The sequence below is a fragment of the Rhagoletis pomonella genome, unplaced genomic scaffold (assembly GCF_013731165.1).
Source record: "Rhagoletis pomonella isolate Grant_MI unplaced genomic scaffold, Rhpom_1.0 Rhpom_scaffold_00013, whole genome shotgun sequence".
Lineage (NCBI taxonomy): Eukaryota > Metazoa > Arthropoda > Insecta > Diptera > Tephritidae > Rhagoletis > Rhagoletis pomonella.
In genome coordinates this window covers 5,994,007-6,020,775 of record NW_023458567.1, presented here as the reverse complement: position 1 = coordinate 6,020,775, position 26,769 = coordinate 5,994,007, and the positions used below count along the sequence as shown (strand labels likewise).

Genomic DNA, 26,769 nt, shown 5'->3' with positions numbered 1-26,769 from the left:
GAAACGACTAGTGGACACGTGCAAGGCCAAGCAATGGGCTACATACAGTCAGAAACTTATTTAAGGGCGCATATACATACATATGTACGTATTCTGCTGAACAGTGAAGCGTAATTAAATAAAATATCAAATGTAATAATGCATAAGCGCCTTATAAGTAATAAGTTAAGCCAACTATTGCGTAAATATTTAATAAATCGAGTATTACCTTTTCAAAATATTTTAATAGCGTTTATTTTCATGTTCGTATATGTATGTTTACCCATAGCTTACAGTGTTTTATTGCACTGTCATAGTTCTTATATTCTATTCATCAACGCTATTGTAAGGGAATTAAATAATTACATTGCAAAGTTAAATATAATGGCATTATTTTACACATATTTTTATTTTAAATTTATGATAGCGAAATAAATACTAGGAGTATTCATCTAAACGCATAAATGCCTCGTAACCGGGTAAAAGTCATAAACTTACTTAATTTTGTATGGAAAGCCATTTTGTTTACGAGGTTTACGGGTTTACGAGGCATTTGAGCATATAGATGAATACCTATATGTACTAATTTTCCATAAAAGAAACAATTCATAAATCAACAATTTACAAGTAGGTAAATAAATTTTCGTTCGTATAAAACATATGTATGTATTTTAATAGGTAACGCGCTCAGCAGCGTTTTTCATTGGTCCATTAGTTTATCGCGTATCATTCACTGGTTCTATATTACCCACAACTTGTGTCGGATGTACGACTTGTTTAACAGCACGCGCAGCAGCGTTAGTTACAGCCTCCAAGGCAGCAGGAGCTGGCGCGTATGCCACCGAATTGCTGGGTACATGAAAGAAGTACAACATAAAACCTGCAGCCAAAAGGAAGTGAGCACCAAGGATGCCGATTATTAGGAATAAGGATAACTTGGAGTTACGAAGCGCCGGTGTAAGTACGATAATTAATACTGAACCAGATAGTAAAGCGGCGGTAATGACGAGTAGCCATTGTAGCAAGCTAATCTGTAGCGCGAATAATTTTACATAATTACATTTTAAATAGTTACATACTTATAGCGAGGACCCACCTGTATAACCCACAACACAGAGACGGGAATGTAGATAAATAGAGAATAGCCATAGACGCACATTAACGATAATAATGAGGGCGAGTAGCTGGCCTGATGGTGCGGTAATTAGACAAATTTATAAAGTCTTAATTTGAGTATGCTTGCAATCATTTCTAAACGGATAAACTTACACTTTCAGTTTCCACATCATCAGTGACGGGTTTGAGGCTGTACTTAAAGACCGCCCACAACGCAATGGGGAACAGATTGGCATAGATGAAAATACAAGTGGCAGCATAGGAAACTAAATGGAAATTATAGCGCCAGTGGTAGTTATCATTGGCATGCTGCAGATAGCTAGCTATGTTGCCACTTATAGCAATTGAGAAAATCTACAGACACAATAATTCAATAAGGTACATATCATAAAAAGTCAAGTGTATCTTAAAGCACTTACCAGCGTTACTGTAGTCCAGAATGGCCCATACAGGTCTGGATTTTGTCCAATATTAGAGCGTAAGTAATTTCCGCTAGCCCGCTTGGGTATCATCGAATTAGCTATGCGTTCCAATACTACAAACGTGTCAACATTGAAGAACTGTTGATAGTATTCCAAAGTGAGAAATGACACTTTGTTGCTGGCACCAGCATCAGCACCGCCATCAGCGCCTCCACCAGCACCACCAGCCGCGCCCGCATTCATGTTGCCTCCGCTAACTGAACCACCACTACCGCCCATTATGCCTGCGGAGTTGCTCATATCATAGATTAAATCGTTGAGTGCATCATTGCCGCCGCGACTTGCGCTCGTCGCAGAACTCATCGAATGGGTGGGCGAGTTGACATTTATTTGTGCTGGCGGACTACTCATGTTGGGTGGACTATTGTAGTCGCGAAATTGTAGTAGGTCATCTGCGCCACTTGATTGCATTTTAAATGCCTATGAAACAATTGAAAATTTTATAAATTGCGGAAACTCAAATATTTGTTCACGACACGTAAACGCCAAACAGAGAACTTTGTTGTTTTGACGTTGACAAACATATGATTTAGCGTTGCCAACTGCTGGTGAAGTATTCGTTAAAAGCGTAGGGTTGCATGACAAGCAAAAAAAAATATTTGGAAAATATCTATAAAAATAGATAATTTGAAGAATTCTAAAAAAAAAAGATAATTTCATTATGTTATATTATTGTAAAAATTTTCAATGCTGTTTGCTGCTGAATAAATGGAGAGCCAAAAAAAAATTGGTATCGATAAGAATCGACTAGACGTGGGGCAATACTAGCAACCAGCGTTGGCAAAGCTAAAAACCGGAAAACAACAACAACAACCGGAAATGAAATTCAGGAAATCAAGTATCGTAGTTATGTAGTTCCGCTCGTAAATAAGCAAACAGCCATGGGATAGCACCTCAAAAATATTAGTGATTATATTTATTGTGAGGAAGGCTCTGTTTCAGCAAACATAGATGAGCCCAGCAGCAGCGGAAAGGTCAACCTTATAGCTTTCACTTGCTTTTATTTATATATGTATGTATGTATGTACATACACATGTGTTTATTCATTATTACTTTATAAAGGAATTATACAAATGTATGTATGTACATATGTAGTTACTTTTTAGATATACAAAATGTACACTCAGCCTTTCCTCGCTCTAGGTTCAAACATCAAATTAAACCCTTGTAGAGACTTCAGCACCATTTGCGCCTGCAGCACCAACTCTTCCTGTGGCTTGTGCAGTTGCACATCGAATGTGCGTAAAATCTGTACGGTTAATATTTTCATTATCAGCAATGCATACTTTCGTCCTATACAAATGTGTGGTCCTCCTGAAAATGGTACATGAACATAAGGTGGCAATTGTTCGTTTTGTTCGCGCCCAAAGCGCATGGGTCGAAACTCTTCCGGCGCATGAAAGTAACGCTCATCATGCGCCAGTCCATATATATTAATCCAGAGTGTTACGCCAGCACAGTAGTGACGGCCACCGATAACAGTTTCCGTAGTGGTTTGACGGCCTGTAAGTGGCACAGTGGTGTAGTAACGGAGCACCTCTTTGAGAAAAAGATCCAAATACTCCAGACGAATTAGGGACTCAGCCGTTAATTCAGCATCTTCCAAAGAGTGTTCTCGTATTTCCGCTAAGAGTTTTTGCTGTTCCGCCGGATATTTACCAAGGCTGTATAGCACAAAACACATTGCCGCTGTGGTCGTGTCAACACCCTAATTATAAAGTAAAAGTTATTTAGCGATTTTTTTTTTCTTTATCGGCGCCAAATACTTACTGCAAAGACAAACGTGTTCACTTCATCGCATATTTCGCCGCGAGTTAACTTTCGTCCATCAATTTCAGTCATTAGTAACGTGTCTAACAATGTGCGACGCTGCTTGCGTATGCCCGCCTCCTCTGGGTGTGAGACCAGCAATGATTCAACCTGCGATGCCAGTTTCCCTTGTTTTTTCAGTGCATCGGTGCGCTCGTCTACCACCGCAGCCATTAGCTCGTGTATAACTGCGAGTGATGCGCACAATTCGCGATACATTCGCGTGTGTTGAAATATGAAGTCAAGAGCTAGCAGTGGATTCGTCATGCGTTTGAAGAGAAGTTCACTGGTTCTAAAGCATTTCATAGACAGTTTAGAAAATTATGTAAATAACTTGGATTCTGAAGTCTTATACACACTTATGAAAGGCGTGCGTATAGCGGTTGTGCGGATCCATTAGTGCGTTCAGTTGCTTGCCCATTGAGGTTTCTAGAATTTTTTTTTGCAGACTTATTAAAAGTTCTCAAAATTGGATTTTAAGTAAGAAACCTATTATGGCATCCAATATGCAGGCAAAAAGACTATCGCTGACTTCAATCGGCTGGCCATTAGTGGCGCGTAATTTTTCGACTAACTCGTCTCCATGCAGCGCTATTGTTGGTGTGAAAGTGCTTAGTATTTGTGGATGGAAGGCCGGATTTAGAGCACGGCGATGAGTTTCCCAGTGTTTACCTGATAAGGAGGAATAAAAACAAAATAGATTAAAAATAATGTTTATATTGCTGCTTCAGCTATCCTCAGCAACATTTTTTTATCAAATTTGCGCTTTTGAAATTCTCTACATAGGCCTAGACTTTTAAACCATAATTATAAAATTGCTTGCGTAATCTTAGTATCTTACCATGACTTATCAGCAGTCCATTGCCTATCAAGACGCTTAGTTGTTGGAATGCCGCTGGTCTTGTTAGCGTCGGGTCATTCAAAACTTCACGCGTTTCTTCTGGACTATGCAAAAAGACCCACAGCTCAGGCCCGAGCCATAAACGATACGTTTCTCCAAAACGAGCACGAAATTCGGCGACACTTTGAAATAAAGCTGCGGCGAGGTAAATAAGGCATGAGGTAAAACACGTTTATTGAAATTACAAATTATTACTTGTTTCAGGAACTTGAAATTTTGCAACACACTAAGAAGTTTAAGTTTTAATATATTCAAGAAATCTTAGGAAAGTTACAGGATTTTTGAAACAATAAGTCCGAAACAGCAAAGGTATGTATATGAGCGCCGAAACCGATTAATCCAAAGATTATGAATAAATTTCAACTTCCCCTCGACATATAATGTGTATGGCAATATTCAGAAGTGGAATAAATTTATAAGCGTATTTTAAAAAGAAAACTTAAATAACCACAAAAATTATAGCAAAACCCTGGTCCGGCCCCTGACAATAAAAAAAGGTCCGTTCTGAGGCGTTTGAAGGCATTTATATATATTTTTTTTTTTGTTTATTTATCTAATACACTCACATTCCGGCTTCAATTTATTTAACATTTGTACATTGCCGATCACTGGCAAGGCGCGTGGCCCAGGTATTCGACTACCGACAACATAAACTTTCCATTTCGCATGAATGAAGTAGCAGATAGCACAAGTTAAAAATAAAAATAGTACCAGCGACATGCCTACTATTCGTTAGTATAATAGGTCAGTACGATTTTTAAATTTATTGCATTATGTTGAATATTTTCAAAGCGATTTATCTCTGTTATAAAACTACTTTAGCTTCTTTTTATTTTTTTAATCACAATTAACAGTAGTTATTTTTTTCTACATTTTTTTTTTACTTTTTCGTGCAAAGTCAATCGGTTTCGTTTCAAATCAGTATTTGCGTGCGCTCAATACGCTTAGTTCGGTCAGACTAACTGCTTGTGGATTCTTATACCTGCGATTACTCAATCGATACAAAAACCGACACACATGCAAAAATATTTTTCAGACCGCTAGTCGGCATTGATCAGCAATAAAGCTGTGGTATTGATTAAGAACAATTAAAATCAGTAGTACGTCACTCACAAGGTAGCTAGAAAGGGCTCCGGGCCAAGCTGCTCATCCAATGCGTGTACCTCTAGTTGGTTTCTAATAATTGAGATTGAAAGTTTACCACACGAACGGCAGTACAGCAGGGTCCGCCATAACGTCCCTGAACTTCACTGACTGTGTGCAGAGCAATTAAATGCGATTGCAAACTACAACTGAAATGAACTCCTTAATCAATTGATATTTATTTATAGCCATTGAAGCTTAATCTCTTGCAATGCCTATGGCCGCATATAAAAAAGAAATCGGCGACCGCATAATTAATCTAATCAGCATTAATAGCAGTAAAAAAAAATATGTACATAAAACTGACCCCAGATACGTTTTACATACAGAAAAAAAAACTTAAAAAAAAAATATTAGTAAATTTCTTTCCACTGGTGTTGCATTTTCCTTAAATCATTTATTTTTTTTTTTCATTTTTTTCGACAAAATATCCAGAAATTATTTTCATTTATATATTATGTTTGGCTCTTCTTTTTTATTTTTCATAACATTACATATTCAATTAATTTACACATAACCACTTTTTAAACTTCTTATTTTTATATTTATTGTATTCTTCATACACATATGTAAAGCAAGTACATACAGGGTACTAACTAGAGCACATTTAAAGCGTACAAATAAATGCTACAGTTATCCGCTGCCATTTGTCATGGCAACAGCTGGCCAACGAGGGAAATTTTTGAAATTTCCTTTCGCACGTACAACATTTCGATTTAAAAAATTTTCTGTGCCAAAAAAATATGCAAACATTCTTATGTTTGTTGTCAGCTGAAAGCTTTTTAGTTGTCAAATTTTCAGTTGTCATTTGTCTGGTGAACATATTTTTTGTCGAAATTTCGAATTCAATTCTTTAACAATGTAAGTTTGAGCTGTCAACTGTCATTCGTCAGCTCGCCAGTCACTTGTCAGATCTAATCTTTATAGCAGCTAGTAGTCTTTTAACCATAATGAGCTTTTCTCTGTCTGAGAAGCTTTTCCCAGTTAATTTGCTTTTGAACAATCGGGAATGTTCTGAAAATCGTACGAATTGAGCTTGCAAAATATTTGTTTAATTTTTAATGAAATTAACAACATTTCAAATGGAAACAGCTGAAGGCTTATTATGTCATCTTCATTGATTTAGTACGAAATTGCTGCCTGTTTGTTAAGAAATTTTCAAAAAAGATTTTGTAAATCGTTCCGGTCCGATTGTAAATCGTAGGGGTTTCAGAACATGCCCCAACAATTTGCTTTCTCACTTTTTTGTTCCCAATCATTTATACCACTTTCACAAAAAAAACACTCATAAAATTTAACCCCCATTGTTTGCTCTCCAAATTTGATATTTCACTGTCGTTTTTTTTTCAAATGTAACTGAACTTTTTTACCTTAGCTCCTCATTAATTTCACTCCCTATTTCATTTTTTTTTAACTACTTGGTTTGGTTATAAATTTGTTTTATTATCTCATTATTATTTTTAGGTATTGTGTGTATGTATATATTTTTTAACTACTCTTTAATCTTTAATCTTCCTTGCTATGCAAATAATTGTGGTTTTTTTCTCACTATCAATAAGAATAATTCTTACATCTGCTCGTTGGTTTACGTTCACAATAAATACGCTTTTTGATAATTTAAAGTTTTTTCTACTTCAATATTTAACATTTTCTCACATACATCAATTATGTTTTTATTTAAATACTTTTGCTTTACTAATTTCTTGCAATCATCTTGAATTCAAAATATTCATTTCGCTGCATTTTTTCTCGTATATGTATTTTTATTTTATTTGCTTTTGTTTCAGAAACTGCATCATTTTTTAACATTCATCCCCTTATTTTTGGCTTTCCATTTGCTGCTTTATTTTACTATCTTTCTATCCGCACACACGTTTCTCTCGCTGTCTGAAATTTCTTAAGCTCTACACTTGCAAAAAAAAAATTGTTTATCCTAACTGCTCTTTTTACTACACTTTTAAAGTTCTCCTGTGCAGTTATTTTTCGCTACTTTCCCTTTTTACCTTTTTACTGAGTTTTTTGGACTTTTTACTTTTACATTTTTCACAGTGTATGCTGAGTAATAGCGTAATCACGTTTTGGTGTTGAGAAAAAAACAACGAAAAGTGTAGCTGAAAATAAATGGCAACTTAAAAGCTCAGTTAGTCTAGACTTAGCTTAACTTACCTTAAGAAATAGTGAAAGATTACTCAATACGTCAACTTAAGCCAGAAGCAAACATATTTTGTTTTTGTATTTTCTTTTGCAGCTGGTCGACTATTCGCCGCTTATAATGCCACATAAAAAAAAAATCATGCAACAAAAAATTTTAGCGTTCACTTATTTTAAAGAAATACAAAAACGAAAATCTGGCAAGCCTGATTCTCTCACCGCTCTCAATTTCCGTAAGGCCGTAACTTAAGAATGTAAAACTTACAGTTTGTTAAGTTTCTTACGGTAAGTTAAGTATTAACTAACCGCCAACACGGTTTCTCATACAACAGGTTGGGCAAAATATTAAATTAAGCTATGTTTCGAAAATGAAGTCTAGACTAGCTGGGCTTTAAAGATTCAAGTTTATAGAGAATAATCAGGCAGGTTCTGCAATTTACTTCCAGGTGAATTTCAATCCCATTCAATTTGAATTCAATGTGGCTTTGGTTGAAATCCTCTCGGAAGTGAGTTACAGAACCTGCCTGAATAAGCAAAGATCTTAAAAAAATCATTAAATGTATAAAAATTTTTATAAATAAATTAAGTTTTAATTGTTTGTTAAAAAAATATTGCCATATACATGTTGCTAGCAAAATTTTTTGCTCAAAAATATCTGTACTCTTTGCTTCCGATTACAGTGCCGTGTGGGTTTTAATAAAAGTAATTTAATAAACGGTAAATGTTTGCTGGAACAAGTTTTGCTGCTTAAAAAGTGTGAGGTATTGATTTGCTCCCGTTCGGGTGTCAAGTTTTGATTTCTATTAAAAAAATATATAAAAAATGTTGCTAGACACACGCTGCTACCAACGTATTTGCTCAGATGTCTGGTATTTATTTCTATTAAAAACAAAATAAATAAAGGGGAAAATGTCGCTAAACACATGTTGCTAGCAACATTTTTGCACAAAATGTTTCTACATCAGTTCAGGTGTCAAGTATTGATTACTGTTAAAAAATATATGAAAAAAGGAAATGTTGCTGAACACATGCTGCTAGCAACATTTTTGCTCAAAATGTCTTTACTACCGTTCAGGTTTCAATTATTAAAAAAAAATAAAAAAGGACACATTTTACATGCTTCCTGATCATCGATTCTTGGTATTCAACTGCAGTATCGAAACCAAGGCACATTTGTGTGTCTCATTTAATAGCTGGGCAGCAATTTCATCAGCAACATGTTGCTTGAAATATTATTTATTGAAATATTCGCGTATTTAATAGCCACATTTACTATTTTTGAGTCGGAAAATTCCAAAAGAAAAATGCCTAGAGGCCGAAGTTTTGGCTCTGCACATACATATGCATTTCGTATCGCAAAGTATTTTGGTAAACAAATTAAATAAAATTTCACGCTGTGTTTAACTAACTAAACTCCTCGCTTTCGTTTTTTTTTTGGTTTTAGAAAAAAAATAACAAAAGAAACAAAACCAGAACGAAATTAAAAGTATATGTTTGCATTTTATTTATATTTTTTCACTTAGTTCATGTGCTTATTTAATTCTATAACTAAATGTAAATATATAAATTTTTGTTTCTTTTATTTTTTGATTCGTTGAGAACTTAACTCTTTTGCTTTTCGCTTACTCGCTATTTCTTAATAATTAACGCAAAGCGAGAGACACACAAAATAAAAAATACAAAAACAAAAAATATTTTCAATAAAAAATGTTGCCATTTTCCGCACTTAACATGTGTTTGTGTGTGCAATGTTCTACAAAAATACAAAAATTCATAGTATATTTATTAATTATTGTAAAAATTATAAGTATTTACATAAATGTATGTAGTAAATACGTGTATTAACAATGTGTGTGTGAAGTTTATATGTTTAGTATATAATCTGTAGATATACATATATTTACATGTATCAATAGTTTATATTCTTACTTATGCGTTCTTTTGTTTATTTACAACGCTTTTAGATTACTATATTTTTCGGTTTTGAGAGCAGCATTTTCTGATTTGTGGTTTAGTTTTTATCTGGGACGCCACTTGCATACTTTGCGTAAAGCTTTTCCCTTTTTAACAGTAATTTTTTGTAAATATATTTAGTCAGCCTAATCAGCAAATAATTAAGTTTAAAAAAATAATAATTTGCGTAAAGATTTAAAAAAAAAACATTACAAAAATTACTAAAAAATCATTAAAAAGAACTACAGAAAATTAAAGAACAATGCAAAAAAATTAAAAAATTGTAAATAAAAACATGCAAAAAATCAAATATAAACAATTTTTTTACAATTTTTAAATATTTCAAAATAAAAAAATCAAACTTAATTTTTAAAGTAAAAAATGTTAACCAAAAACCAAACAAAAACCAAAGCATTTTAACTATGTGTATCGGTTTATTTATGTTTATGTCGGTTGCACTCTTATTGTTTCTAAATTTACACATCATGCATACAAATATTACAAATTAATTAAAATTATTTAAAAACAATTTATTTGCTTACACGTAAAATGATTTTTATTTCGCATTTTCAAGCATAATCTTAATTGTAATATAATTTTAAGCGATTAATTTTTCGTATTGCTAACATAATTCGTATTTGTTGTTTTTTGCTTTAAAAGACAGCTAATTTCATGCTTATCATATTTGTTTGTATGTATAAAATATATAAATATAATTATTTTCTTTCCTACTGCTAATTGACAACAATACACAAATTTCGCGTTTAACATTTGAACAAATTGTATTAAGTCTAAAACAATGATTTTGAAATTGTTTTTAATAAATTTTTTTCACACGTAGCAGCTAATCATTAAGACATAAAATTAACACAATTCGCAATTTTCAAATCGTTCAATTTAATTCTAAAATAATTTAGTTTTCACATAGCATACAATTTTACAAAAATTATAAAATTTTGTTAATTTTTCTTAAGTTTTTCAAATAACTTTTGCGGAAGCGAGGGCTACTTTTTGAAATCTAGGAAATAAAATAAAATTAAAAATTAAAGGAAATTTAAAATAGTTAAAACGCCTTAAAAAACGTAAAAAGGGTTTTAAACAAAATTTAAAAAAGAAAAAAAATTTTAAAAACATAAAATAATAAAAAATTAAAGCAAAGAAAAATTAAAGAGCGAACATAAATTTAATGGAATAAAAGAAAGTTTAAATAGATTTAAAATTGATAGTGACGAAAAATTCAAAAATAAATTCACTTGTTCACGAAATTAAAAAAAAAATTATATAATTTAAGCCATGAGAGAAGAAGCGGCCTAACCCATTTTTTTTTGTACTTACCTACAAATTGACCTCAAATGTGATAAATTATAAAATAAAGTTCGCTTATTCCATTATTTGTTGGTACAATATAAAACCTTGTCTTAAAATTAAGGAATACGCGTTTTTATTTTAAAATTTATTACATTTGAGACTATGTTAAGTAGGTAAGTACAAAAAAAAATCGGCTAGGCCACTTCTGCTTCCACGACCTCAATTATGGTACAAATAATAATTTTAATTTGTTTGTAAAAATAACTAAAAAACTTCGGAATTATAAGAAATATATAAATAAAAAAGGCGTTACTTGAAAAATTATACCAAAATTTGTCAATTGAATCAAATTCAATGCTAACTACTCTGATTTAGATCCAATTCGAGCAAATTCCCACCGAATTCCGCAAAAATTATAAACAAAAGAAAAATATTCACAAAACGATGACATATCTAAATTTAGAATGCTGCTAATTTAGGCAATTTTATTTAAATACCACTGCTCAAAAATTTTTAGATTTACAAAAAATTTGAATAATAAGTTTTAAAAAATATATTTATTTCCATATCGTAAGAAAAAAGAACAAACAGCTACACATAAAAACTATGGAAACCAAAATAAAGGAGGTAAGGTGAAAAATCTTAAATAAAACTAATGTAAACCAAAAATTGTTTAATAAAAAACGCAAAGGTGTTTATTTTTTCCAAAATTTCAAATAACTTGAAAATTTGTTTAAACCAATTCCAGCAAAACTCACCAAAAGCAGCTTTCTCATAAATTAAGCATTAAAAATGTAAGGATTAAATCTTTTTAAGGAGCATTAAATTAATTTGGAGAAAATCTACCAGCGGTAGCGCAAATAAAACTCAGCACAAGAAAAAGCTGTAAATCAGCGAACAAATTGAAATTAAGAAATTTAAAATATAAAACAAATAAAAATTTTCGTGTAAAATTTGTAAATTTATTAATTATAGGTAAATATAAATGTATGAAATAATTACACAGCAGCAATAATGGTGTTAAAAATATTATAACAATGATTTCCTTTTTTTTTGATTGTTTCCACATTCACAAAATACAAAAATAAAACTAAAATAAAAAATATGTATGTCGTTAGTGTCCGATTGTCTGCTGTCGTAAAGTTTTTAACGGTTAAATATATGTACGTTTAAAGGACTCGAAACCAGAACAAAATAATTTTAGCAGTAAGAATTTTGACTATAACTGTACCTTGCAAATCCGCTATATATATGTTTAACCTTTAAAGAGTCTACGACATCTAACAATACGACACTTGCGCCACATTTACGAATACTCCAATCATATCGTATGTATCTATATTCAATAAAAACAAAATTTTAGAGTTTTTTTAATATTTTTTTAAAGGCAGCAGCGCGAAACAGAATATTTGTTGTTGTGTGTATTGTGTTTGTGTTGTATAAAATATAATATTGTGTATGTTTATGTAGATTATAGCATTGTGTGTTTATTTTTTTTTTTTTTGACGCGGACAATTTTTTTCATAAGAAAGTGGGATTTGTGAAATGTTTTAAGCAGTTTTTGAAATATTCAAGTCCCATTTATTTTTAAAGCTTTAATTCGTTGAAATTTTTAAGGAAGTTTTTTTTCGAAATTTGAATTTATTAAAAATGGGATTTTGTAAAGAAATTTGCCATTTTTATACAAATCTTGCAAAAAAATATAATTTATTCTAACCGAAAAAACGTAACTATATAGTTTTGCAAAGGATTTTCTCTGTAAGCTCAGTTTGAAAATTTTGGGAAATTACTTTTTTTCAGCTACTTTTTTCGATTTTTGTTAATGATATTTGAATTAAAAAAACTGGATTTTTTGTAAGTAAATTTCAATAATAAGTTTTTTTTATTTTTTTTTACTTTTTTCTATTGTTTTTTATTATTTTATTGGAGCTCGAATGCTTTAGGTATATGTTTTTCACTGTTGCAATGAAAGTCCTTTGCTCTGAATTCTTACTTAATGTTTTTTTTTAGCTACCGGTTCCTACGGGGAAATGTATTTTTTTAGTTTTTTTCTAAATCAAAGGCCTAAACTCAGTTGAACATTTTTTTGATTCTCTATACTTTTTAAGAATTTTTATTTAAAAATTAATCAGTAACTATGTTAATCTTTACAAACTTAAAGCAAAATGCTACCAGAACTTAATTTCGGCAAAAATGTTTTCAAGTTTCACAAATCCCATTTCTATTATATTTGCGGATTGTATTATTAAGATTTCGAACCTTTACCCAATTTTTCATACGCTTGAAATTTGAAAATTTTTAAAAACTGCAAAATATTCCTTTTCTACTGCTTTTTGATCACTAATTTTTTTTTTTTTACAACCTATTTTTATTTTTACTTACTTCTATTAAATTTTTAATGCATCAATACAGATCACAATCCACGCTTTTCGTATGAATATATATTTTGTTTTATTTTTTTGTTTTCATTTTTCATTTTTCTGTACGTTTTACGTTTACTTTAACGCTGCGTAAACTACCATGCAGCGATACAAAACTACAACAAAAATTACAAAAAAAAAACACAGCAACAGGCACAGCAGCAACAAACTACTCTAGTACAACAACAACAATAACCAGCATTACAAAGAATTATTATCTTAAGAAATATATTAAAAAACACGAAGAGGAACGCGCAAATCAAGGGGTAAAAAAGCCAGGGAATATAAAAGGTAAGGAGGTGGAAAGAAACCAAGAAGGGTACCAGCTCAGGTAATAAAAATAAATCTTTAACCATAAACGAGAGGTCTCAGAGAGAGTTCATTTAGAATCCTTTTTTTTCAAAAAAAAACATAAAAATTGTTAAGAATTAAAAATGGCGTAAAAAGTAAGTTAAAAGTAAGGAGCGCAAACAATTTGTGTGCATAAGTTAAGATGAAAACGTGAAACGCTTTTAATGCAAACAAATAGTTTTCAGAGCTTTCGAGCGCACATTCGAAATACAAAATTGGTTTTGAAAAAAAAAACTCTAGCGAAAGATAGGGAAGCGTGAGTGTATTTTCTAGGTTTTGTTGTATTATCGACTTTTTTCATTGTCTCCACACCGCATATACGACCACCACATCACGTCCACTTAAAAGTGCGTTTTTGTTGAAGGATGCATGAAAGAAAGTAACGCGCGCGTACAAATTCGCTTTTGAAGCAACTGCGCACGCTTATGAGCTCATGAGGAATAGAGCTCATTTTAAAACTTTAACTGTCATGTGTTATAGCTAGCGCGTGGCGGTGTCGGAGGTGGTGGCTGTTGTTGCGTATGCGAATGCGACTGCTGTTTCGGCTGCTGACCGCTGCCTGTGCGCATGCTCATGTCTTTGGGAATGTTTTCGTTGGCTGTAAAATGATGGGAGTCAACAATTTGAAAATACCGGGCCGTGTGAATACCTGCTTACCTGCCGCAGCAGCACCGGCGGCAGCGTTAGCGGCGGATGCATTTGCCGCTGACGCTGTTTGTTGTTGTTGCTGCTGCTGCGGATGTATGGCGCTTTGTTGGTGTTGGTGTTGTTGTTGATGATGATGATGATAGCTGTTGCTATCGCCCGTCTTTGGGTTGCCGATGCCTAGGAGTACACTGGCCGGCGATGGTGGGAGCGGTGCTTGTTTTTTTGTAGCCAACGGCGGCGCTGCGGCACCACCACCACCATAAAGTTGTTGCTTGGCCGCAGCACCTGCATAGTGATTGACGCCATCTGAGGCGGCGCCGACATTAGTGCTGCTGCAGTTGTTTGTGGCAGAGGACAGCAAGTTGCTGCTGGCACCTGTGGAGTTTTTACTTGCTAAACTTATACTAGAAACTGCTGGTGGTAGCGGAGATCTTTGTGAGTCACTGCCTATTTCGCCGGTGTATCTGGTGAGGAGAGAGAGGAGAGGAAGATGTTATAATTTGTCAATATAATATTTTTTAAAGCATTTTAATCAAATTAAGAAGTAAAATAAAAAGATATGCTCGCCTGCAAGTTTTCCTGAGTTTTCTAAAATTTTAGGAATACTGCTATTCCACGTTCTTGTTTATATGAATGCAAACCTTAAAACGCCTTTAAAGATTGCTTGTACACAAAAACTCTTATTGAAACAATGTAATTGATTCCATTCCTTCTTTCTATAAAACTGCCTTTGCAATTTGGCAAAAAAAATTTAGCTCGACAGCTTATAACATGAATTGGAATTCAGTTAGCTTTTATCATATGCTGTCTTAAATACAAAGGTAAAAGCAATTTCCAAATTTTACAGCAGAGCTGAATAGAAAAAGTAAATATGTTAAATTGCCTAAAATTTTTGTAAGAGGTTTCGAAGAAAAATCCCTATTACTCTTCTTATCCCATTTACTCTGACGGCTTCTATTGGGTTAGCGTTTATAAAAAAAATTTAATTTTCAGCTCATTGCCCTTTGCTTTCACAATAACCCCTTAGGCGATAAGTTAGCGACTAAATAGTTGAGTTTAAGAGCCTTATAAGCCCACTAAAAAATTTCACAATTTTTGGTCACGAAAGACTAAAACAAATTTTGCATACAGTAGCACTCACTTGATATTTGTGTATTCGCGTCCGACTTGTAAGCTCTGCTCTTCGGCACGTTTACGTTGTATCAGCGTTTGTATGTAATGCTGCACAGCATAATAAACAAATTTGTATTGTGCTTCAGTTTGTACTAAACCAGAACGTTGGGAGCGTAGCATTTGTATTGTGCGCTGTATATCGATTTCGGTGTCGAGACCTGTGTGGTGAAAATATAAAAGCATTTGCATAATTAGTTCCTACTTCTATACTCTTTCTCGCCTTCTCGGAATTCTTACCATATCTATCGATTTGATCGAGAATCATATCAATCACAATAAAAGTGCCCGTACGGCCAATACCCGCGGAGCAATGCACGCAAATTGGACCCTAAAATATTGTATAAGAAATAAATTTTAATTTGTTTCCAATTAAAATACATAGTGCACATTTTTTTTTTTTTTTTTGTAATCCCAATCTTGCTTCCACTTACCGGCTTCTCGCCCGCCAGCGTCAGCTGACTCTGCTTTGTATTTACATCTTGCAAGAAATTCAGCACACAACCCGGATCCTGTGGCACACCATGATCGGGCCATACTTGAAAGTGATAGTGATAGATGCGGCGCTCAGGCTTATCGCGCCAGGAGAAGATAAATTCGCGCAGCGTATAATCGCTGGTTTTGCTTTCCGAGAGACATTGTATCTTCGCCGGGCCGAATTGTCGGCATTGGCCCTCATCCGGCCAGTATTTAGCACATTTACTGCGATCTGCAAGTAAATTAAAGCGAAAAAATTAAAAACACAGAACGCGCAGGAGCAGCTGTTACAGCGGAAATGCCAGAAATTTCCGTGCACAAGAAATTTTTCAAAAATATATTTAGCTGAACTGTTGCAGTTATTTTGAGAGCGCCAATAAGGAAGAAATTATTTTTCTTTTACACAAAAATTTGTTATTTATATACCGGTAGCTGAATCTAACTTATCAATAATTAATAGTTTGTTTACTTAGATATCTGTCCGCTAATAAAAGTATTTATTTAGTTTTTAGTTTAGTTAAAAATTATGGGAAACTGGAAGTTAAGTATTTTATTCTTATCAAACGAGAGTACAAAATACCTACAAATCGTTTTTCGAGATTATTGCAAATTTTCACGATTTCTTTGGGCAGAATAACGCTGCAATCGGCATTGCCAGAATCTTAAACTACTTTAATTGTAAAATTTATAAGAAAGTATTGCGCTGAATACGATTTTTTTATGCTTGACTGGCTGAATGGCGTCACAAACGATTTTAAGCGCTACTTAAAAAGATCTTAAAAGCTGAATAAGACTTCAATCTACATTTAAAGTGGTCGCCACTACAATATGCATACAATTTATAAGAAAATTTTTTTATTAAATGCTATATTTTTTGTAAAACTGAGCTGAATAGCTGTAAATTAATATTTGTACTGTCTTATATGATTTTCTATGTAAACTATTTAAAAGCAAAAAGCGCGGACATTTTTTTTAGTAAATTTGAGCTGAATTATGCTTTAACTTGAATGGAGCCCAATAACTCTAAGAAAGAGTATTTTTGACACTATCGCAGACTTACTTCTCTCAATCTCTTTGGTTGTCATCACGATGACGCGCGTATTCTCCTGCCAGATCATGTTCCAGAAATCGACAATCGTGGTCGGCAAGCAGCCCTGCGTCGCAATGTACACCTTAAACATATCACGTTCGTTCATCTCATTGCTACACTTCTTCAACAACCCGCCAGCATTGCAACCGGCTAGCGCCGACCGCGAACCACCAGCACCACAAACACCAGCGCTGCTAAAACTCGTTGCGGTTGAGGCAGATGAATCGCTGCGTTTATGTTTGTTCATCGTATCCGATTTTTTATTGCAAGTTGCACAGTTACTCAAAGGCAATATGGCCGATTTCACAGCACATTGCACACAAGTCTTATTCTGCATTTGACAGTTGGTGCAGTTCTTCTGCATTTGGGCGGCGGTGCATGCGGGACAAGAGGCCACCAAGCCAGTGGCATTCAAACTCTCTGACGATGAGCTCATGCTATTCAAATCGCCATCGGTGGGCAGGCGAATATAATTCGCGTTAATGTATTCAGAGCCGGGCACACTTTTCTCCACATCGAGTAGTTTAACGCGGGTATGATCATCTAAGAGTGGATGCAGAGCGAGAGGAAGAGAGATAATAATAATGGAAAATTTTAATAATCAATTTTGAAAAATTGTCATGCAAAAACATTTTCGCACGTGCCAACGTCAACGTTGCTGTGCGCTGAATAAGTTAACAAGGGTATACTTGTGTGGATGTATATGTAACTTACAGGGCAGTATATTGCGATAGCGATTCTTGCCGCGATTCTCGGGCTTATAGCCTTCAATGCGACAAAACATATTGCGATTATCTTGTTGCAGCGATTCGAATTCCTCCCAGAAGCCACCCTAGCAAGAAGGAAAAGGAAATTAAATTTTTGAATCTCAGTTATGTATGTATATATGTATGTAGAGTAGAGTGTGCGCTCAACCACTCACCTTGGCCAGTTGTTCGACTCTTTCATTGATGCCCCCCGCAGTGATGCGCGTCGCATTGAATGGCTGCCGCAAATGCACCACTGTGCCGCACGTCTCCACCATCGGATTGCGTTTATAGTGTTCGATGAGTTCGGATAAAGTGTCGAAGGGTTCACCACCGCCAACATCGTATTTCTTGTCCTACGAAGGAGCAAGGGAGAGAAAAAGGGGAGAAGGTGTAAATTAATTTCCGTAGATATAAGTAATTATGTATGTATATACACATATTTTTCCACTCTCAGGTGTGAAGGTATTTAAAGTGTGTCTAATACGGTCCAAATAATAACACCGAAGTGTAAACGCAAGAAAAAGTATGAAAAAAAGCGAGTTTTCTACATGTCACACATATACATTTTTATTGTTTTTGTATATTTTGCCAGCAACAACAGACGCAACAAAAGCTGCGAAATCAATTTATAACGTATGAAAAAAAAACAAACTAAAGGAAACTATTTTAGAAAAAGCGACAAAAAATCCCAGCAACAATATAAAATATGCATGCACTTACTAAAATAATAAACCCAAAAAATATTAAAAATAATAATAAATGAAAACCAGTAGATATGTCATTTAAAAAACGACTCCAATTTCTCACGCTGTAGGGTTCTAATAAATTTTCGGCAGTTTATTTGTCCAAGTTTCCTTCCGATTTTTTTTTTGTGAATTAAGTTCATTTTTGACTTAAAATTCTTTTTGCTTTCATATTTAATTTTTGTAAGACTATCATCGATTTTCCATATATATATAATGTGCTTTTTTCTTTGAAAAATTTCGCAACACTAGGTCATTTTATTTAATTTTTATATAGTCTTTTGAATTTTTTAACGGATGCATATGTACATACATACATATGTGCACACATATTTACATACGTATGCGTTCCTTATTTTATTTACTCTTTTCTTAATTTTTTATTTTTTGCAAAAAATTGCAAAAGTTTCAAAAAAATATAATAGAATTTTTAAAATTTTCCAAAAAAATGTTGGTACAATAAAAAAATAAATACAATTAAAAAAAAATAATACAATTAAGGAAAAATTATAAAAAAAAAATATAAAAAATTATAAAAAAAATGATTTTCAAAATATTAGTATGTATGTAAAGATTTCAAAAAATTCAAATTTTGGGAAAAATTACAAATATTCCATAAAACCAGGCTTAAAAAGGTATCAAAAAGTTCCCAAAACAGAAAAAAATATTACAGCAAAAAAAAAGTTTATATTGCTTTTTTATTCCGATAAGGCTGTTTAAGCAAATTTTATTTCAGCTTTTATGAATATTTTATGTTGTTGTTGCAGCTATTTCTTACTAATTGAATTATTGAAGTATTTATATATAAATTTGTAGTGTTAATATGCATAAATAATTCTGTGTATACATACACATACATATGTGTGTATTTATTTTGCTTTTGCATTTGTTATTTGGTTTGTTATTATTATTTTAACCGCAGTTGACATTTATCTAAGCCAGGTTATTGCTGTGACTATTGTTTTTGTAGTGGTAGCTATAAAAACACATTAACATTTTTAACACTATTTTTTGTTCTATTGCTTTTTTTACATTGTTCTTTTTTATTTAATTTTATTTTTTGCATTTTCTCACTTTTTCTGAGCTTCATAGCTGCAAAATATTATTATTGTGTTTGTTAGTGCCTTTGGCTTTGTGCTAGTCGTTTGCTTAGCTGCAATAGACATTGTTTTTTTTTTGGTTGTTGCTGGTTTTGTTGTTGCTGCTTTTGGTGTAATAAGTATTGTTTGTAGTTAGCTGGAAGCTCGCTATGCACGAAAATTTCAAGGTCATGCGCTTCGAGGAAAAACATTGAAATGATAAAGTGACTTTGATGTTTTTTTAAGGCAAATTTCATTAAGTTGAGTCATTAAAGGAAAATGCTGAGTATATTAAGAACTTTAACTTTGGAAAATTGTTAAAAAATAAAAAATATATAGGTAATTGTTGAAATATACTACAATATTATAGAATTATTTGATTTTAAAATAAAATTCGATTTGGATTGAAATTTTCACTAATTAAATTAGTCAGGTATTTATCGATTTCTACCAATTTTAAACATTTACTTTGTGAATTTACAAATTGTCTGTACTTTATTTCTTTTTTGGTCATTTTAGTTTCACACTCACCTGCCATCGAATCATGACGTGCGTCACTTTATCATCTGTGCGCACTGAAAGCACAAAATCACCAGGTTTACTTTGAGATTCACGCACCAGAAACGAACCATTCTTTCCACGCTCCAAAATCAATTTTTCAGCTTCTTTGCCCGAAAGATTGCCATGAAACCATCTGTTGGATAAGGAAAACAAAAAATAAAAATGAATATAAAATTTTAATTTTAAAATAAATCTGCTAAGATAATTTATCATGAGACCATACTCATAACAATCTTGCTGTATGAGTCCTTAATTGAAAGTCATTTTTTTATTTACACAAAAAAGAAACCATATTTGCATTTAATACCGAAATACACTTTTGTATACATCTAAAATGCATTCTTTTGACTTAAAACCTTTCCATCATGCATTTGGAAATAAACAACGATGCATTATGAGTGAAATTTTAAGAAGTCTCCTAACTCTCCATTTAAAGAAAAGCGAGTTTTTGCGAAAAAATTTCATTTTCACTGAAATTTAAAAAGTCTCCAAACTCTCCAACTCTCAAGTAACCTAGTTTTTACATTAAGATGCAAAAGTAGATCGTGTTTCTAAGCATCAAAAATCAATTTTTCACCATTACTAGTAAATTCTCCAATCTCTATACGAATTTTTTTAAAGTTTCTCTTAACTTAGCGTATAATGGCCTTATTCATAAAAAATAAAGCAGCTTTATAAAAGGTTTGTAAATTGAAAAATGTATGAAAACGTAAATTTATAAAGCTCTTTAAACCTACTTTATTTTTTATGAATAAGGCCATAAATCTTTAAATTCTTTTGTTGTGATAACTATTTAATTCGTTATTCTTTCAAATCACTTTTATTGGTTAATTTTTTTTTTTTGTTAACACAATAAATGTATTGCTTTCATAAATCTCACCTGTCATGGTATCTTTACGCGGCCGAAAGAAGTGTTCTGTATATTTTTCTTGTTTTTTATATATTTTTTCTTCTTCTACAAACTAACGAAATTTTAACCTTTTATTACTTTACTTTCTTCGAAAATCACGCTTATCGCCCAAAGGTAATTCAATCCGTCCGAAGGTGAATATTCTATACGAAATTATTGCTACTATGGTATCACAATTCTCGTCTAAGTAGCTAGTTAAATGACACCGTTTCGCCTCGCAATGCAATTGCGTACTACAAAACTCAAAAAACAGTGCATTGCACAAAAGCCCGTTCAAGCATTCGTGCGGCTGACTGACTGGCTGGCTCGAAATATACCTATCTGTGTGTGTGTGTGCGATGTGTGGACGGACATGACGACAAGCACACTGACATACAAATTAAAACAAATACTTATAAGTACACAAGTGTGTAGATATGTTGTACTCGTACAAATTGGCATTAGAGCACACAAAAGTGTTAAAACATATGGCGTAGAATATGACGAGTAAAGCGTGAAATCTTCGCACCAACAACTACCCTCAAACACATATCCAGAACAGACGAACGAACGACCCTAGCGTTGCGACGACACCAAACCCCAAACTTGTGCCGAGCCAGAATTAGAGCCAAAGCTAAAGTGTGTTGCTTGTGAGCGAGTTCATACATACATATGTATGTATGTAGGTCCAGTCAGTCAGTGAGCTTACTGGCTTTTATGCGCGCCAGTCAAACGCCCAACTCGACACCCTACTTGTCTGCCTGTTAGCTTATTTTGCGACCAACACAACACAACACAACGCACTCGAATGGCCTGAGCAGCAGTCATGGAAAATCAGCAACAATAAAAATTAGCGCTCATACACACTCATACACATAAGGCGCTAGGCAAATACATACATACATGTACAGCGTTTTGTTTATGGCTAAGTTGCATTGTTCACTGCAGTTTTGCCAACGAACGAAAAAGGCAACTTGCACTTGGCCCGGAACAGCTGAGCAAGTGTGCTCTCTCTGGCAATGAGCGCTATGCTCTGTGCGCTCTTCACTACCAATGGGGTGAATAGGCTAATGCAGCTTTGGATATCAGACCTGGCGAGTACGTATTCCAACTCATTCCATATGCTTTATAGGCTGTTGCATCATACATATGTATATAGTTTTGTAGAAATGAGGGGGTAAGTTGACCTCATGATTTCTGCTTCCTCAGCTAATATACATATACATATGCATATGCATGTACAATGTAGTATTTCACAATTTCGCAAGTAATCGCCAAGGCCATGTCGGAAGGAATTGCATTTTCATTGTTATTGCTCTGCATATTTTATTTTTTATGATTTCTTATTTACTTAATTTTTAATGTGAAAGACCTATACACAGAAGCGGAAATTTCAAGGAAACTTGCCACATGTAAGTTGTGGCTTGTAATTACCAAACTTATGTGTACAAGTATTAGCCAGTGTTGAGTCATGCCATAACATGGCAAGCGGAACTCTGCTGGTGGGAGATGGTACAGCTGCAATAGAAAATGAAGGTCACTGGTCTGCATATGGGATTGTGTGTCATTTTAAATTACTAAGGATATATGCTTTTCAAGTTATTTATGTATACAAATTTTGAAAGTCGTAATTTGTAGAAAAATTCGAAATCGCTATGAATACCTTGCGATTGCTTGTACACATAATCAATGTTGAATTGATTTTGTAGAAGTTTTAAAAGTCTCCAAAAAATTGTCTAGTGTAATTTCAGCAAAAAATATTGCAAAACGTGAAATAGCTTGAAAAAATTAATTTCAAGATAATTTTTCAAAAGTCTCCAAACTCTACACTAACTTCAAAAATGTGCGTAATTGATTTTTAAGCGCTAGATTTTAAATTTTAAATATTTCGGAAATTTTCTGCTACATCCTGTGCATACAAGCGTCTCAAAGTTAGCAATTTTCTCGTTTCACTTTTTAAAATCGTCTTTAAAAATTAACTAGCATTAACTTATACTTAATCCATTACAATTTTAAATAAATAACTGCAGCCAACAAAGTTTTTATGCAAACAAATAAGCTTCTTTGAACCTTAAACTTCCACTTCAGCTTTGAGTAGCTTACTATGGCACTTGCTTGTAGTAAATGAGCTAAAGTGCTTTCGCTTCTTATTAAAAACGGTTTCCTAATAACACTTGATATAGTTAGAAATTGAGAATCGCAAATTTTATTATTGAATTAGAAATAAAAAATAACATAGTTAAATTTCTAACTGTCGTATCTAAAGTCTGCATTTAATGACGCTTTAATTAAAGTAATTACAAAAATTATGATGCTAATTTCAAAAGTAAATACTTTTCAAATACTTTCGTATTTTCTATTGGAAATATTTGAATAATTCATTAACTGCTACTATTTTGTTTTATGTGACTTAGCATTTAGTCTATTTAAGATGCTCTCAGTCATGTCAATCGTTTAATTGCATAAAAACTTTTCTTTAAATATTTATAAGGCATCATCTTTGATGCACTCTAATTGTGTTAATTGAATAGTAAGCAATTAAAAAAATTTGTGTCGCCATATTCTAGAAATGCATAATCAGTACGGTTGACTAAATTAATCTACTTATAAACATAGCAATCAATATATTTTCCACGTGTTTATAAATGCTCTTCTAATTGGGTATTTACATACATTTAAAATGTAGTCTGGACTGGTTGAAGTCGATTTCTTATGAACGTATTTTCGTTATCGTTTTTACGGTGGCTACATTAATTTTGTACGCAGAAAATACATAGTTACGTTAACTTTTTTGAACCGAAAGCACAATTTTATGATGTTTTCACATATTTCCAGGCAGTCTCCAAACTCTACACTACTGCGCATTTGTTTTTGAATGCGTTACGGCAATTTGTTGCGCACTTTTTTGATGAGTACAAGAAAAATTGTGTATTTCTGAAAAGTCTCCAAATTCTCCAAAGCCCGAAATATACTTCAGAGTTATTATTTTTTCTTAAATTGGTAATACATGGTTCTTTTGAAGGATTAAACAAACTCCAAAGACTTCACTAATCAAATTTCAGCTCTAACATTGCAATTTAAGTAGTTAACTGGATTTACTGACACATTTACATGCACAACTTAAATAACAATTTTTAACTTCTCAGTAAATATCCAATTGTATGTTTGTATGTGTGTATGCATGGAAATATAAAAACTAAATAACAAACAGAAAAAGTTAAAAAATTATGGGTGTGTGAGAAATTTGTGAAAACAGTATGTTAGCGTCTGGCCAAATGTAGAAAAAAGTGATATTAATGTGTATATAGTAATATGTATATTTGTAGTATGTACAGTAGAACTTCGTTAATCCGGATGAATTAAAAACAAGCTCAATCCGGACTATTCGGTAATCCGGATTACCAAAGGCATTAAAATTTCTGAGGAATAAACACCCATAAATGTTTCTGCATTTATTAAAAGTATAACAATGACCTGAATATAAACTTTAAAAATAGAATATAAAGGAATAGTAACTTAAAATTAAAAAAAGGTTTGGATTACCGAGACCGTTGTCGGCCGGTCCGCATTACAATGTAAACAATAGAAAATTTTTATTTTATAACCCTGTCGGATTACAGAAGGACCATATCCGGATTAACGAAGTTCTACTGTATGTGTATATAATAATTTTCAACGGCCAAAATGGTAAATTTGAATAAACAAGAAAATATTAGAATAGAATTTAAGAGGAAGGCAAGAAACGAAGTGGAGAGGATGCGCGCATTTTCTCATTCACAAATATTAAACAGAAGTAAAATAAAACATGTAAACAAATAAATATTTTAAATAAAGACTCTCACACTTCATAGTTGAACAAACTGTAAAATAATGCAATAAAGCAAATATGTATGTATGTACTTGTATGTATGCATGTAAGCTACCAAGGCCATCTGAAGCATGCATAAAATTAATATTGCTCATACGCACAGGTCACCGATGGTCAGGTCAGCGACATTAAGAACATTGAGTTGTAAAGTCATAAATTTATAAAGCAAAAAAATGCCGCAATAAATAAAAGCAATTATGTAAACACACATGTATATATGTATACTTGTATACATATTCATAGCAGATACATAATAGTGGGGTAGACACATTAATGAGACATAACGAGCTACTTGTTGCGCAAGGCACGCACGCTGAATCGCTCACTGTTTACTGCCCTACCGCGCTCGGCTTCCGACTTGCTTAAAAGAACCCTTTACTACAGCTTAGCTTTCAAGCGCGCAGTAAATATGTACATAGTTACAACTGTGCGATAAACTGCGGTCAATAAGCAAAAACTCATTAGCAACGTTTTTATAATTTTTTAAACAAATTATTTAGTCGATATTAATTTTCACTACACACAAGAAAAATATAAATACTTGCACAGCATATGCCAGCCGATTGCTTTTGTGCGGCAATCTAGTTTAAGTCGGTATGCCGCTAGGGGGATTCAAAATGTTACAGGTAATAAAATTTAAAGCAAAATCTTTTAAAAATATTTTTAATTTTTAAGTCCCATTTAGTTGCCTAATAAGCCAGCATTTGGTACTTGTAAGAAAATATACTTCTTAGCTTGTTTTGATTTAGAGGAAATTTTCTTCTTTTGAAAACTCTACAAACTCTTTTCAATCACTGCAAACTGTTAATAATATAATAAAATAAGTTAACGCCTGCCGAGACGCGTTAAAAACAGCAGTTATACACAAATTTCGCACAGTCTCAAAAGTCTCCAAACTCTCCAAAAGTCAAAAAACTTGTAGAAATGCACAAATTTAAAAGCTTAACTACTTTTTCAATTATACCCACATATGTAAGCGGATTATTTCTAGAAAATAAAACCCACAACTATTCAAAAAAGTTTTAAATTACTTCAACTTCCAGAAATTTCCAAGTAAACGGTAGCACATGACTAAAGCCACAAATTTAACTTCAAAAAGATAGACCTTCTGGTAAGCTTTACATTGAAATGCGTTCGTTTTAAAACACTTGTAATGCATTTTAATGAAATTGTTCTGAATAAAATATAGTTACTTATGTATGTAAACAACGCATGTAAGCGAGGAAATAAAATAGCACAATTAAGCAAAGTAAATAAAAGCAAAACCACCCACCCGGTTAAGTAAGCCGGTTAGTATGTGCTGCATGTGCTTCATAAAAAGCTACTCTCGTTGTCTTTTAACTACACATAAATTAAATTAGTCGTAAGCGGTTAAAAAAAAACAGTTGAGCTATGTAGCAGTCAAGCACAATTAGGCGTGCAGCTTTAGTCAATGACCTTTTTGTTTTGTATAGATAGGCGTCTAATAAAATTTTTAAAATGAAGGAAGTGTTTTTGTTTATCTTTTTATTATTTTTTTTAATATGTATTACTTAGCGTGGATTTGGTTTACTTTAAAGTATCTTTTCGCACAAAATTTATATTCGAAAAGTGAAACAATGTAGATATTTAAGGCAAATTTAAATGAAATAAATTTATTCGAATTTAAATTGTTTAAATATTTGAAGTGGCATATTTAATGCAAAGTTCAATGGCATTGAATGTGTTTTTAAAAAATCTGCCTCGAGAAGGGCGTACGAGTAATAATGAGTAACGAAATTTTCGGAATTGTAGTGCACGAAGACTTTCAATAACTATTTGGTTAAAGTTAAATAGAAAAAGAATATTTTTAATATAAAAAAAAAAAAACTGAACATTGTGTAGAGTAATATGGAGATTATT

General features: G+C 32.8%; 2 protein-coding genes across 3 annotated transcripts in view; both read right to left on the bottom strand.

The window, feature by feature from the left end:
- Nucleotides 1-209: 209 nt before the first annotated feature.
- LOC118748668 (protein YIPF1) lies at nt 210-2,097 on the bottom strand. The gene is made up of 4 exons (XM_036483255.1): nt 1,515-2,097; nt 1,249-1,449; nt 1,076-1,168; nt 210-1,010 (listed from the first exon to the last, which is right to left on the bottom strand). Exons 1-4 carry the CDS (start codon nt 1,986-1,988, stop codon nt 696-698), a joined length of 1,083 nt encoding a protein of 360 aa, XP_036339148.1. The 5' UTR covers nt 1,989-2,097; the 3' UTR covers nt 210-695.
- A 398-nt stretch (nt 2,098-2,495) lies between these two features.
- The window catches only part of LOC118748662 (tyrosine-protein phosphatase corkscrew-like), a 32,814-nt gene continuing 8,540 nt past the window's right edge, over nt 2,496-26,769 (bottom strand). The window contains exons 2-14 of one of the 2 annotated variants that reach the window (XM_036483246.1): nt 20,102-20,264; nt 17,922-18,101; nt 17,714-17,831; nt 16,970-17,542; nt 15,867-16,141; nt 15,673-15,763; nt 15,404-15,593; nt 14,272-14,726; nt 4,229-4,423; nt 3,877-4,059; nt 3,747-3,816; nt 3,349-3,679; nt 2,496-3,286 (exon numbers count right to left, since the gene is read on the bottom strand). In XM_036483246.1, coding sequence (XP_036339139.1) covers nt 2,702-3,286; nt 3,349-3,679; nt 3,747-3,816; nt 3,877-4,059; nt 4,229-4,423; nt 14,272-14,726; nt 15,404-15,593; nt 15,673-15,763; nt 15,867-16,141; nt 16,970-17,542; nt 17,714-17,831; nt 17,922-18,101; nt 20,102-20,264 — 3,409 coding nt within the window. In that variant the 3' untranslated portion in view covers nt 2,496-2,701. Of the gene's footprint in view, nt 3,287-3,348; nt 3,680-3,746; nt 3,817-3,876; nt 4,060-4,228; nt 4,424-12,905; nt 14,213-14,271; nt 14,727-15,403; nt 15,594-15,672; nt 15,764-15,866; nt 16,142-16,969; nt 17,543-17,713; nt 17,832-17,921; nt 18,102-20,101; nt 20,265-26,769 lie in introns of those variants that run through there. The other variant, XM_036483247.1, reaches the window with a different exon arrangement.

Coding starts and splice junctions, on each gene's coding strand:
- LOC118748668 (XM_036483255.1), bottom strand. CDS start 1,988: ATGCAATCAAGTGGCGCAGATGACCTACTACAATTTCGCGACTACAAT. Junction 1,169..1,248: donor ATGATGTGGAAACTGAAAGT/GTAAGTTTATCC, acceptor CCGCACCATCAG/GCCAGCTACTCGCCCTCATT. Junction 1,011..1,075: donor CTGTGTTGTGGGTTATACAG/GTGGGTCCTCGC, acceptor TTCGCGCTACAG/ATTAGCTTGCTACAATGGCT.